Source organism: Camarhynchus parvulus, chromosome 10, assembly GCF_901933205.1.
Source record: "Camarhynchus parvulus chromosome 10, STF_HiC, whole genome shotgun sequence".
Lineage (NCBI taxonomy): Eukaryota > Metazoa > Chordata > Aves > Passeriformes > Thraupidae > Camarhynchus > Camarhynchus parvulus.
In genome coordinates, this window is record NC_044580.1 from 11,164,165 (window position 1) to 11,178,523 (window position 14,359).

Genomic DNA, 14,359 nt, shown 5'->3' on the forward strand with positions numbered 1-14,359 from the left:
TAAAATCCTTCTCATGTTTTCATAGTTATGTTTTAAAACCCTCTGTTGGCATCTAATATGAATTCTGATTGTGTAACTGTAAGACCCAGACAAACAATGTACAGATGGTATTAAACTCTCCCTCTAGCAGTATGGATCCCTAAAAGACAGGAGACCCAGTTGTCAAAAACAATAAACTATTTGAATGAGGTAAAATAAAAGCAGTGGGTTTAATCTGGATTTACCTGGTGCCCCAGAATGTACAGAAAAGCAGCGCTGAGGCTGAGGAAAATGTCTTTGGCTCAGTAGTGCTATAGGTTTATGAGTGTGTACACCACAACTGTAAAGCCTAACTTAAGGTCAGATCCTCTGTAAGGCAGCTTGCAGAAAGGTCAGTGCCCTGCCGTAAAAAGAGGTGTCAGAAGGGCAGGGGAGGGACTGGCCCCTACAACAGTTCAGATTCAGAAAATAGATGAGTGGTGGGTGGGTGGTTACCCCTCTTCAGTCCCTTTGCTTCCCCTGGGACTTTTGCAGCTCCCCAGGATCACACAGAATAGAGCCCAATATCTTCCACATGGCCATGTGCAAATGCTGAGAGCTGAGGTGAAGCAGTGTGAAGATGAATGTGGCTAGAGCAGCTGCTGTCTGTGTTTATGATGTTTCCTAGTGTTTCATGAACAGTTTCTAAAGAAAGCTGTTAATCCATGGTCACCAAGAGAATGAGAAAATATATTGGTACAATAGGTGGTATTTATAGTGCAGATGAGGATTTGGGAGTTCAGTTAATGATCTAAATTGGGCAGGAACTGTTCATCAGCAAGCTTAAAAGCCCCAAAAGAGAAGTAGCTTTTGGGTGTGCAATATATCTGTTTCCAGACAGACCATCTGGGAATAGGTATGTATAGCCAGCCTCCAGAACACAGAAGACTTGATTCATCCAGGCTGCGTTTATATTAAATAAGAAACACAAAGTTGATTTGTGATAAAAGAGTAGAGCAAAACAGTAGTTAGATGATTTGGAGGATGCTGCCTAAAGTGGGAAATATATAGTGAGATAACGTGTTTTGGAAGAGGCCTCCCTCTGGCAGGCCCAAACCAGGACACACATCTTGGAAAAAGCAGACAGCTGAGTGATGGACCTTGTCTCTGAGCCAAATATGAGATGTTGCAAGGCCTGTGGATTAAAACAGTGCAGGCCTTTTGTTACTTTTGTATCCTTAATCCTGATTGCTTCTTTAGAGTAGCCGTACCTTAGCCCTTCTCCCCCAGCACAGTACAGATCAAAGGGAGAATGGCTCTGGAGGACACCCTGGTCTGTACTTGGCTTCCAGGCAGGATCAAATCCAAGTGGGCTGTTCCTGGTGGATATTTGTCCAGCTTGTTTTTAAATCTGTCGACCAGGATTGCAAAGCCTTCCAAACCCAGCATTTCCCTGTTGTTGTAGCTAGCTTCCCTTACTGTTTGTTATTCTTATCTAGCTGCTGCTGTGGCTTTGAACATACAAAGGGGAAAGGAGAATGAGATCACAAGCCAAATTTATACTTTTACCATTATCTCTAGAAGAGATCTTTTTTGTAGAGATAAAGAGATCTGTTTGTCATCTCTACAAAGGCTAAGAAGCTTGTTCTTTATTTTTCAACCCCCGAGTTGCTACTTAGATAATTTTTAATAGAGTTGAATGGTGTGCATGGAAAAACAATGGAATTTATAGATGGTAGTGCATCAGTGAGGAAAAACATGGGTGCTTGGTCTGCCTTTGTGCTCAGCAAGATAAATATGAGGAACTAGTTATGTTGTGGTTTTGAGTTGACTGATAAATGGTGAACAAGACCTTTCTTGAGGAAAAAAAGGCCTCTTTTGAGGAATCTATTTTAAGAAGAGAAATAAGTAACGCCATAAAATGTGGAACATTTAAAAGTGTTTGAAATTTGACAGTGGATAAACTCGCATAAAATCTGTTAACTGTGTGTTGTGGACTGCACAGCTCATTGATCTCCTGGAAAGCTTCACTTAATTAATTCAGCTTTATATATTTCAGTGGAAAAAATGTGTGCAACCAAGCAGGAAGTTGTTTCAGGCTTTCAAAATCAATTTGAATATGGAATATGGGAAAAGACATAAAAGATATCTCCCTCTTCCATGCCAAAAAAGGAACTTTGCTATGCTAAAGATGTTGGAAAAAACACCATTTAAAATCTATTTGTGTGTGTGTAAAATCGTATTCTTAAGTGGATCTTTTTTAAGGGTATTTGAAGAAGTATAATTTTAGAGTCTAAACAAATACTTTATAGCCAGGGGAGACTGGTAAAAGAAATGAAGTTGAGAAAAGTATGTAGGAGATTTTTCCCCTCTTCTTTGATCTTTATCTGCCCATATGTGTAAGAAATCACATCCCCATCTGTAGTTTGGCTGTATCTGACATGGAATTCAGGGGTTCTTGTAGGTCCTACACAAAACCCAACCAAGTGAGTGAGATACTTTCCATCAGATTCAATGGCTTTTATATCAAGCTTTATTCTCTAAGTGCCTGACAGTGATAGTCTGGTTAACTTTCATTTACCAGAGTATACAGCAGAATTAAAAACAAAAAAAGGGAATTTATTGGTTAATTTATTTACACAAATTTTCCTTAAGTCCAAATGCTAATAATAAAAGCCAGAACCCACAAAACCCCCCAAACTCCTCCCTTCTCCAAACCCTTCAAATACAAGCAACCAGGGAATTTTATAAATAGATATTCTTACCTTTCCTACAAAAAATTCATGCGGAAGTCCTATCTTGGAATAAGCTATTCATTAGTTGGCTTGGCAGAAGGAACATAATCCAAATGAATGAGCTGCCAAGAGTATTTTTAGTGGTTTTATATGTTGCCCATTCAAATCTTGGAAAATTTCTTCAGAAAATTGGACAAACTGACCACTCATTTTTATGGGCTTTCACAAGATCTGAAAGTGAAAAACAACTATTGTATTTAGCATCTGTTAATGGAGGTTTCAGGCTACAGAACTTGAGAAGGTACTGCTGGGAAGCTAATACAATAACCATAAAATATTGGACTGATAATAGGAAACACTGGCACTGAACAGATATGGAAAGAGTCATTCTAATATTCCATATCCAGGGCTGCTGCCCCGTGCCGAGTGCTAAAGATACTGTGGTGAAACACACACAGTAGTAGAGATCTGGAACGAAATCAGAGTCAACTCAAGATAGATGAAATTGTCTTTTTCTCCCATGAATGCTATTCATTGGATAATTCTGCCTTTGGAGAATTAAAAGCCAGGAACTTGGACACAGAAGAGAAGCAAGTTGTGCTAACATTTTTCCAAATGGGGAAATATATGTCTTTACCCCACATGTGTAATTAAGCCCTCATCTTCCTTTATTTGAAGCCAGTGGCTTTTTCTTTTTTCTCTTGCTTCTTTGGGAATTGGATCTAGACCTGTGCTGCCATTGTAACTGTTCCCTAGACAGGTTTTTTTCTCCCCAAGCTGGAAGCTAGACAATCAATAAAAGGAAAACTATTCACCAGATATCAAATGAGTTTCAGTGGATTATATTTTATTTGACTTAAAGTGGAAAGGAATGACAAGAGAATATTACATTTTTAATCCCACGTAAAATACATTTCTGGGAAACTGTTCTCTGCACATGGACCCTTTTTTTTTTCTCTCAGCAGCAGTCTTTTTTTAACCTGTACATAAGTTACATCCAAAAGCTGCCTTCAGAACTTCTGAATATTGAAGTCTTCTTCTGAAGACTTCAATGTTTTTGAATATTGAGGTCTTCTGCAAGATGAGTTTTAGGCAGGAGGTTTTAATGTTTGGGGTTTTTTTGGTTGGTTGATTTTTTTGGATCTTTTAAAGAAATTCTCTAAAAACCCTTCCTGACAAATTTAAGTGTGTTTTGCTGTTTGTGAGGCAACATAGCTGGAGGAAGCTCGAGATGTCAGAATTGGTACAGGCTTTTGACTGTGAATAAGCAGAGATCAAACAGAAGTTGCACCTCTGGTAGAGCAGAAGCAGCTTAAGGACTTGTTTGGCTGGTGCAGGTGCCCACCACGGAAGGTTCCTGACATCTTCAAGCCAGGCTGCCCTGTGTAAAGCAACCCCTTCCAAACAGTGAATGAAACTGCTCTTCAAGGACAGGAAATCAGCTGGAGCCAGTGGAGCTGAGCAAACTTAAAAATTAAATTTGTCTCTAAGTTAAGATGTATAAGAAAAAGAAACACTGAAATTCTGATTTTGGATCATTTATGCCATTGCTTAATATCACCCAAAGATCAGCTCATGGTTGAAGGGGCAAGAACTGCTTTCTCTGAGAAGAAAGCTCATCTGGCTAAATTTGATTTATGCCACAGTTAAGAGGCACCATGATCAGGCTGACAAGTTTTAGAGTTACTTTGGGCAGAATTTCAGTCAGACTGCTTTTCAGTTATAGGCTTAGTAAATCTTCTCCTTCAGTATATTAATTTAAAATGGCTCTTGAAAAAGTGATATCTACCTTAAAAATTGGGGTAAAAAATACATTTACATAAAATAATTCCTTTGAAATTCAAAAGTTATGAATTTGTCTCGATTTATAGAAGTAGAAATTAGGATTCATATAATTGCTGTCATCTAACTATATGGATTTAATATTTTTCCTTTTGACATTTGTTCTGTTGCCTGCTGTATCTGCTCATGGTCTGTGATCTGTTTTGCATTATGTTTATAGAAATATTACCATTAAAAGTGCTACATGTAGTATTAAATAGCAGGGTGAGGCAGGAGACATGAGTGGAATCACTTGTTCACAAATGAGGAGTTTGGATGCCTTGTCTCAGTGATAGGGTATAAATACCTATAATCAAATTATTGGTCTGGCCCTATGGATAATACTGGTATGAAATTGAGGAAGGCAGGAGTGCAATATCCCAATATCCAGGGTTATGAATATTGCAAATTATGGATAGACAAAATGCACAAAAAAGACTTTCCTACACTGGCTGCTCTTGCTGCAGTTTATTCTTCTGTCAGTATTTCCCCTATAAACTCCTTTTATTCATAGGCTTGGCAGTTAGCCATAAAATTTTGCTTCTAGCAGGAACTTGGCAGACAGTGTCTCAAGTTAGGAAAATTATTTTAAACAAATTTTTAAAATGTATGTATTGGGGCTCTTTTAAAAGTTAGAGGTGCAGTAATTTTTTTCTGAGGAAAAGGATTGGTTTCAGTGGTTTTTTCCATTGTAGATTCTCTAAACATTTTCCTAAAAAACAAATTTAAAAAAGTTGTAACCAAATAGTGAAAACATGACTTTTATTTCAAAAGCATGTGTATGAAGGTACTGTACATAAGTGTCAATGACTTGTGTATTTTTAAGTGATGGTTTTTAGGGTATTGCTTTAAGTCAAATACCTCATGTGTCACTGTGATGGAATAAAGCTTGTTTATGATGTTATAAACTGTTAGGGAAATAGCATGCTCAATATGTAATTTTAAATGCCCACACTCCCTCTTGATTTACTTTTCCATAACCTGCCTGTAAGTTTTGTGCACAAGAGTCTTGGAAAATCAGCTCTTCAACAAGTTCAGCACAATGCAATAATTAATAGGCTGTGTGAGCAAGTGGTGCCATTATGTCAATCTGCTGTAGGGGGGAGTGCACTTGGGTTGTGTGAGCATTCAAGGGAGCAGAACAGCCTTTCCCATTCTTCAGTTTGCTGTGGTGACCTGGGCAAAGGCCACCTGGGCCACCACAGCAACCACAAATCAGCAGGAGAGCTTGTGATGGTGGATGTGGCTCTTACAGCTCACCTGTAGGCTGAGAAACAAGTCCCCCCCTGCTCTGCCCTGTCACTTTTCTCCTGCAGTGAGCTGTAAATTTGCTGCCTGACTGATTTTAGTCTGGAGGTTCAGTCATTGACAGCATTCCTGCCATAGCTCTCCTTAGCCCGAATGGCTTCCTCAAATACTGCCAAGTGGGTCTCCATCAATTGAGCACATCAAGAAGGACATGTGGAGTCCTAAACCAGCACAGGAATTTTATCAGAAGGAGATGGGTCTGTGATAGCTGCCTGACCCTCAGGAGAAATGCACAGGGTTTCTTTTTGTTTGCACTGTTTTTTTTTACATGGAAATCTTTATTTAAAAGCATTGAAAAATATGTAATCACAGAAGTAGGATTGCAATTTCATATGACATCAGAATATGGGAAAAAAACCCTGAAAAATCTTTCCTCAACAAGAAAGGTTTTGCATATTTGACAGTGGCACCAATGTGGTCCTGTGTGATCTTTGAAAGCTGATGGTCCTCTCCTTTCACAGACATAAGGCCCACATTCTCATCTGTGTTTCTCTTATTTTTCCACTGCATGCACTGAAGTGAGACCAGTTTTAAAAAGTGCATGGTAAAGCATTTAAAAGAACCTTCATTTGGATGTTTGCAAATACATTTAATAAGTTAATTCAAAAAAATAATGCCAGATATACTTCCCAGAAATTGGAATCTCTTTTTCTATTATGCACCTGAGGCATTCTGCATGTTGGACTCTGGCTGACCTGTCACACTGTTTGTGCTGGATGGGGAACATGTGGTGTGCTGTGTGAAGGTGGAAAAACCCACTGGATCCAGGCGCAAATTTTGAATATGCATTCAGTAAAGCTTTCATGCATTATTACTGTTTTATGAGCTCCAGGAAATACATGGACTGGTGTTAATGCAAATTTTTAAGTAGGCCCAGAGATAATGAACATATCCAAATGTCTTGGAGATTGTCTTCCCCCTCACCTACTGTACATACCCATATTGGAAAGGGCAATGTTTAGAGTTGCAAAACAGGAGGTGAAGAGCTCTACAAGGTGCATGAAAATCTGCCTTTGGGCACTGAGGTAAAATTCTCAGCTGCACAACTCTCACAAAGCACTTCATCCTTCTTCCTGAGGTCAGATTTCATCTGTAAAGTGGACATAATGCATAACCTTTAAAAACTCTTGTTGTGTCTGTGCCAAGTTTTCTTTGCACAACTACATGCAAGGGCTGAGTATTTAAATATCATATTGTGGAGAATGTTTTCTAATTGATGATAATGTATATATTTTTTTTTTACGTTCTAGGACATAACTTCTAAGTTCATGGGGACTGGTAATATAATCAATGTTTTTTTAAAAAAGAATATCATGTTTCTAACAAACATTATAAAGCATTGCATTCTGTCTTTTTTGCTCATTTTAAAATTCTGCCTTTATCTCTCTTCCAAGCTCTGCCAAACGTTTGCCTCAGGCTGGCTACTGAGAAAGTGGGCAGAGTGTGCTACAATTTATATTGGTTTATTGGTTATGTTTCCTTTCAGAACCTCTGCGTGCTCTCCAGGGTCTGTGACTTTGGAGCTCTTTGCCAGCTACACATGAAAATCTGCAAGTTCTAATTCTCCAGACCACTTGAAAAAGGAGGGAATTGGAGTGATGCTGAACATTTCTCAGTGTAGTTTCCCTTTCAGATGGGGCAGATTCAGAGGAATCTGTATTGAGAGTTCAGATTTATACACTTCCATCTATGTAGTCACATGAACTTTTTAATCTTGGAAGACAATTAAATACTGGAAACTCAGGGATAAGTTTTTCATATTTTTCATCCTGGGCAGCTGTCCTGGATGGTTGGACCTAAAAGCTGATTAGAGACTTGGTGTGCCTCCCTGACTATCACCAAGGGTAGTGAATAGCCTTCCTCCCTGTTTTCAGGAGAGTATCTTCTCTATGTTCTAATGCTGGGACAATATTTACCACTCCACATAAGCAGATTCAGGGCTTATATGGCTCTAGTTGGGCAAGCATGAATGCAAACCTGGGCAACTAAGTCTAGATTTTCAGCTGCATTGCCAATGATGTAACGCACCAGTATTTGCAGGATGTGCTTATCAGGGTTTAAAAAAAGGGTTTCTCTCTTTTCTAGATATTTTTCTGTCAACATATTAATTTATGAAATATGATCCAAGAAAATAAACCAGTTTGCTGTTGTTCAGAGAGGCCAGAGGCAAGTGCTTCTCTTGTCAAAGTCAGCAAAGAAATGAAAAGGTACCCTGGGATTTTGATGTAGGTCACCAAATCTGTCAATAAAATAGAGTAAAATAGAATTTGTGTAATTCTATTTGGAGTCTGGAATTTGGAGTTTTTGTAAACCCATCTGAACAATGTAATTAACTCAGAAATTCAAAAATAGCAACTTAAATTATGCTTTAAGTACTTCAATACCAATTCCTTTTAGCAGGAACATGTAGGTGCTGACCTTAGCAGCTAGATGCAGAAGGGGCTGTAGGTGTCAGGGATTGTAGTGCAGTTGCTTTCTGCTTGGGCTGGTTAGGGAGGGATTTCTTCTCTGTGCCCACAAATTCCATGTTCCCTCTGTTACTGCTCACAGAGAAGGAAGGAGGGGATACAGACTCCTTTCAGTGCCAAAAGCCTCAACTCGCTCATAGGTGCCAAACAGCCAAGCAACATTTCATCCCTTCCTGGATGCCAAAAGCCTCAAGTATCCCTGCTCCACCTGCCAAAACCTCCAACTCTGTCCTGACAACTCCTGCAGAGCAGGCCTGTGCTGTCAATGTGAAATTTTGCAACACTCTGACAACGGAAAAATCTGGATGCAGTATAACACTGAAAACCACGCTGAGATTCCCCTTCAGTTTAGTAAGAAAATGAATTATGCTGTAAATATTTCCTGTGTGTGACACTTGTGCATGCTTTATTCTCCAAAATTTGAATTTATTCAAAACTCCTGTAGAATGAAAATAAGTTGCAGAATTCAACACTGAGAGGTCTAAAGTCCATTTGAGCCCCCAGATGTGTTTTTTCATGCAGCTCAATAAGTCCATCACTTGCCTTTTGGCTGATTCCTTGCTGGTGATTCACCTTGTTGCTGAGCTTTACCAGCTTGTGTTTCTGAAATGCTCTTCTTATTGTGGGGCGCAGGTTCCATTTTGCAGTGAGTTTGCAGAACTGAGGCCAACTGCAAGGAATAGGTAATGTAACAATTTAAATGTTAACAACGTTAACAATTTAAAAATGAAATAATTTTAAACATCTGCTTAAAATAGCTGCATTTACTCCCAGGTGTTTTTTATCAATTTGAAATAATGATGCATTGTTTTTTCTCCAGGATTTAAAAATTCCAGATAGGTTCTTTTTAACATACAGAGTTACATAATTTACTTTGGTACACAGAAGTAAAATATTTATTAAACTCAATGACATGTACAGTGCACAATTAGGTAATACATAATGCACTCAGCAACAGAAGAATTATACCAGGAAATGTCTTGAAACCTGTTTTAAGGAAACAAGAGGAGTTTTTAAGCTAAAACCAGGCAATGCAAGATCTTTTATTAATAATTCTTATTTGTCTGCAAATATGTTTTGACTGTTCTATTTAGTTGCTGCCACAAGTGAAATAGTTTTTCCCAGATCTGTAATCTGCATTCTGCACCTCCCTTAGAATACAAAACAGAGGTGTAAATTATTTTTGTATGTGTCCTTAGCAGAGAAAGAGATTTGTAGTGTTGTTTCAAAGCTCTAGACATAACCGCCAGAGTTAAAATGAAGGATACAGTTCTGAGGGTGAATAGCACATGCAGTGATTATTGCAGGTAAATACTTGTTCTTTCCTGCTCAGGGGTACAGTCATCACTGCAATTTGATACCTCTTCCACCAAGTGTGGTGTCTGGAAACGAGGATCTGGGAAATGCATCACAGAGCTACTCAGGCAGGATGTGCTCCCTTCAGTGCCATAATTCCTTGTGCTACCTCTCTTTGGAGCTGTTGCAGGTATGAGGAGAAGCAAGTGGCACAGAGCAGTGCTGCACGTGAAGATTAGTGAAGAGCAAAATAACCTTGTGCTTTGGAGGACTCTGAAAGTCAGGACAGTGTTAATAGTATTTATGGGTTGTGAGAGTGGGAAGAAGCAATGAAAAGGAAATGCTTCATCTCTTTTCAAAACACCATCAAGGATGAAATTCACTCCTGGGACAAGGGCCAGCACTGAGCTTTGGGTATTGCTTAATTTAGGCCTTCAGTGGTACAGAAGTGGTGTTTATACTCCTCAACAGGTTCCTCCCCTTGGATGCGTTTAGTCTGAAGAACCTAAGTTCTGTACTTAATTATAAGAAATGCATTATTAAATAGCAATATGCTGTAACTGTGCCAGTGTAACTCCTTTTGGTGATTTTCTTCTAGAATTTGGCAAGCCTTAGTGAATTAATACAAACCAGTTTAGTAAGCAGCTGTGAGAAAAGCAAAAGCACAGCCACCCAGAGAGCTGCTGTGACATTGGCATAATAGCAGATGTGTTGGTAAATATTCCTCCAGATCCAAGCCCTTACTTGAAATGACAAAGACTTACTTTCTGGGCCACATCTCCCTAACCTGTTTGAATTTCTGTGTATCCACCCAGCCCCAGGGGTGATCTGTGACCGTTGCTACATCTGCTGCCCAGAGCTTGCTCTGAATCTCTGCTAGAACCTCACAGAGCTGGGCACCTTGCCCTGGGGAGGTGCTTAGGGGCTGTAGGGGCTGTCACAGGGCAGGATTTGTGTTGATGTGTGCATGGCACAGGAGCTGTCACCTGGGGGCTCTGGCAGGAGGAGTCTGTGTGCCAGGTCTGTGCATTTCTTTCACTGCACATACTGCTGCTGTAACTCTTGTGTCAAATACTATGGACTTGCTTTGTGTTTAAAGAAAAAAATTATGCTAAAAACGATGCAAAAACAAACATTTAAGGTATCAGGGCATTTCTATTGAGAGGCTGAATCTTTGTTACACTGAATGCTAAACATTTACATATCCAAGCCTTATGTAATAGTTGTCTGAATAATAATAAAACTGCATAAACTGACCTTGGTTCTCTGGCACCACTTCTCCTTTGAAGTCTGCATGACCAAATTCAAGACAATTATGTCATCCTTCATAACAGCCAAACAAAAGTTTGGCCAAATAATCTTTTTTTTTCTTCATCTGAAAGCGCTGTGTTTGATTTCTGTAATGTGTGTCAGTGTAGCTGTTGTTATTTACTGGGTGCTACAAGTGACAGTAAAAATCCCCTTGTTTTGGAGCAGTGATCAGCCCTGTTAACATCTGGATTTCATTTATTTTACCTCAGTGCCCTTGTTCTGGGTTACTTTGGGTTGTAGGTTGCAAGGGGAATATGGCCTGAGAACTCATGCACAACCAATAATTTGCAGAACATGGAGGTACAGTATGTGCCCGTATGTGACAGGAGCAAAAACAGAGCCCTGGACAGAAGAAGGAACTGTCACAAACACTTTCCCCTCTGTTCAAATCTACCAGTGCCACACTCTAGTAAAATTCTCTGTGGACAGCACTGTCTGTGTCACTTAAGGGTTGTCAGCACAGAGCTCAGATTGCACATCACTGGCCCTCAGATCTTGAGGAAGCCTTGGCAAATTGTCATCTCAGTCTTTGAGGCTCTATGTCACCAAGTGCTTCAAAACTCAAGAGTTTATTTTCCCTTACCCCCTGATTCCAGTAATCATTGTCCAGGTCCATGTTTAGTGTTGTGACTTTTTTTGCTTTCAAAATGAGTTAGATTGGGATGAAATACTTTGAGTCTACCTTTCTCATATACACTGGATTTCTGCGGAAACTTTGTATAGGTTCTTAGCTGTTGCTCTGACTGCAATGTTTGCATCTAACCCTGTGTTCACATGTGGTACAACTCTTCCAGTGCCATGTTTTCCCATCCAGCTCTAGGTAAAGAGCAGCAAACAATCTAGGTTGTGTTTATAGCTGGTTTAAATTATATTATCTGGATTCACTACAGCACTTGTGGCTTCATCATGTACCATCATGGCTGCACATGTGCATGTCCATGCACACATTTACATTTGTGCTGGTACACAAATGCTTCCACAATGAATATGCAAAATATACGTGTTGTGCTTTGTCTGTTGCAAAATTAAGGCACTAAAGGCAAAAAACTATTCTAATATGATTCAATTTTTTACTGCTGGACCACGTTAGAATTATGACCGAAGACAAAGATATGAAAAACTGAAGTCAAGCAAGCTGGGAATGCAGTCCTGACGTACAATAATATCCTTCTGTGTCCAATTGCAATTAGCTCTCAGTTTAATTCCTAAATGAGTTTCCAAGGCTTTGTTGGTGTAAATCATGTTGTTGGTGATCTTTTCTTTATTTTACTTCAATTTAGTACCATGGTGAAGACAAATGTAATGTGTAGAGTTTATGAAACCAGACAGCTAGTAAATCAATATTATTTTGGTGGTAAATTACTAAGTCAGTGCAAGCTGCTTTTAACTCTTTCCCATGGGACAAATAGCTTGAACTAGCTGGAGCTTAAATCAACACTGTGGGCACTGAATTAGTCAATGATTCTAAAGAAGGCTTTGTTGGCATAAAGTTCTGCTTTGATCGCCATAGTATTTACAGCTTTTTAATTAGATACAGTTCAGAACAATGGCTTTTATCAAAGCAGTTTTGGAAGTGAACAACTGGACTTTGTTTAGAGCTTTGGATGACATTCTGTCTGTTAATATCACGTGGCTGGTTTTAATACAATGATGAAGTTAGGATTATTTTAGGCATTGTCACTGCTTTGTTAAAAGAAACTAGCTATTCTAAAAAAGAGTGGCATGTGTGGCTTTTTTAATATCACAAGTTTAGCCATTCCTCAACATGCTAAAACCCAATCATTTGCTTTGGACTTGTAGAGAACAAACTAATTTTGCACCTATAAATTTGAAAGAAGTGACCCTCTTGTTCATCTTGATTTATTTTCGTGTGCCGAGTGACTTGTTGGGAAGTGCTGAGTTTTTTTGTCAAGACTGAAGGCAGCCGGTTCCATTTTCAGTGTCAGACATTTCAGACTTGGCTTCCAAAATAAAGTAAACCCAACATCAGTGTGAAAATTCCTCAGGGATCTTGGCAGAGCTGGGCTCTATCGTTTTTGGAATGGTGGATTGGCCTAAGAGTGCTTTTAAAGCTTTACGGTAAGCAATTGTAAAATTTGTAAATTTATAAGAGCAAGAAAGTTAAAAAGCCACTGATGTTTTTAGACCAATTTCTGCAATTCAGTGTTCAAATAGAGATGCTCATCCTCTAATAAACAATTAGGTTTTTTTTTTGATAAGTTGAGCACTGAAGTCAATGAGAATAAAAATTTGGCTGGAAATAGTTGTTTTCTTTAAACGTGAATTAAATTGCCATGTTCTCTCAGTGGTGATTCTTTTGGAGCAGGGTAAATATTCGTCAATATTCTCTTCCACCTGAGAAAAATTACTCACTGCCTCATTCTTATGCACAATCTGCTTTCATAATGATGCCAAAAGCCATTACTTTATGTTAGTGGTATTTTTATGTGCAAACAATCACTGTGGTGGTTTGAGAATTTGGTGTTTTAATCTTAAGCTGGGTGTAATATCGGATTCTAAAAATCTTAGTTCCATTGTAACAGGCCCATCATGTGTTTGAATATGATGCCTTGTCTGTGTGCTCGAGACTGTTTGGTTCCTACACAGCAAGTTGGGCATAGAGGAGTTGTGCACGTTTGGGCACAGCAGTGCTTTGCCAGGAGGCAACACATCATCTACACTGGATCTTCAAAGGCTCTGCTTTTCCCCCATATAATTATTATGCATTAAAGCAGTAAATTTGAAATATGGTAAATAAGCAGCAAAGTAACATAATTGGTACTATTAATGCCAAGCAGTAAAACATACTCAAAACTTTTTTTTTCCTTCTTTCTGTCTTCTTTTCCTTCAGAACTCCAGAACCACCCGCTCAGATGAAGATAAGGATGATTCCTGGGATGCCTGGGGGGCCTGGAGTGATTGCTCACGGACCTGTGGAGGGGGAGCCTCCTACTCTCTGAGGAGATGCTTAAATGGCAGGTGAGCCACATGCTGGTGTGTGGAGGTTCTTCTGCAGCTCCGGCACATTTCCAATCCTCCTCTGGTTTCTTCTGTTTCTGAGACTAAGTGCTGTGTAAGATAGATCAAGTGTTATAATATACTGCCTTTAATACACGTTTGTAATAGACAAATACCTTAAGCTTTAACTCTGACCTTTAATGTGTTATGAGATGTAATTGTGGAATAGCAGGAATTATTTATTTGGTATGGTCGGATAGAGAGGGGAGTGCCTTTCACTGTAATACAGATCTAAGGGTGAGTCACCTGTGTACCACTTAGCCTGCACTTGGACATGACTTGCCATAATGTGCTGCTCATATGGATCTATCAAATGCTGCTCTCTGTTAGGGAAGGAAGGCTAAGAAGCTGTAGTCTCAAATTGCACCAAGGGAGATTCAGGTCAGATGTTAGGAGGAATTCCTTCTCAGAAAGGTGGTTAGACACTGGAATGGGCCCTCCAGG

At 39.2% G+C, this 14,359-nt stretch overlaps 1 protein-coding gene across 7 annotated transcripts in view; it reads left to right on the plus strand.

Annotated features, from left to right (window-relative positions):
* The window catches only part of ADAMTSL3 (ADAMTS like 3), a 170,678-nt gene that overhangs the window by 61,056 nt on the left and 95,263 nt on the right, over nucleotides 1-14,359 (plus strand). For all 7 annotated transcript variants that reach the window (XM_030954940.1, XM_030954942.1, XM_030954943.1 and 4 more), the window contains exon 4: nucleotides 13,749-13,876. In XM_030954940.1, coding sequence (XP_030810800.1) covers nucleotides 13,749-13,876 — 128 coding nt within the window. The remainder of the gene's footprint in view (nucleotides 1-13,748; nucleotides 13,877-14,359) is intronic.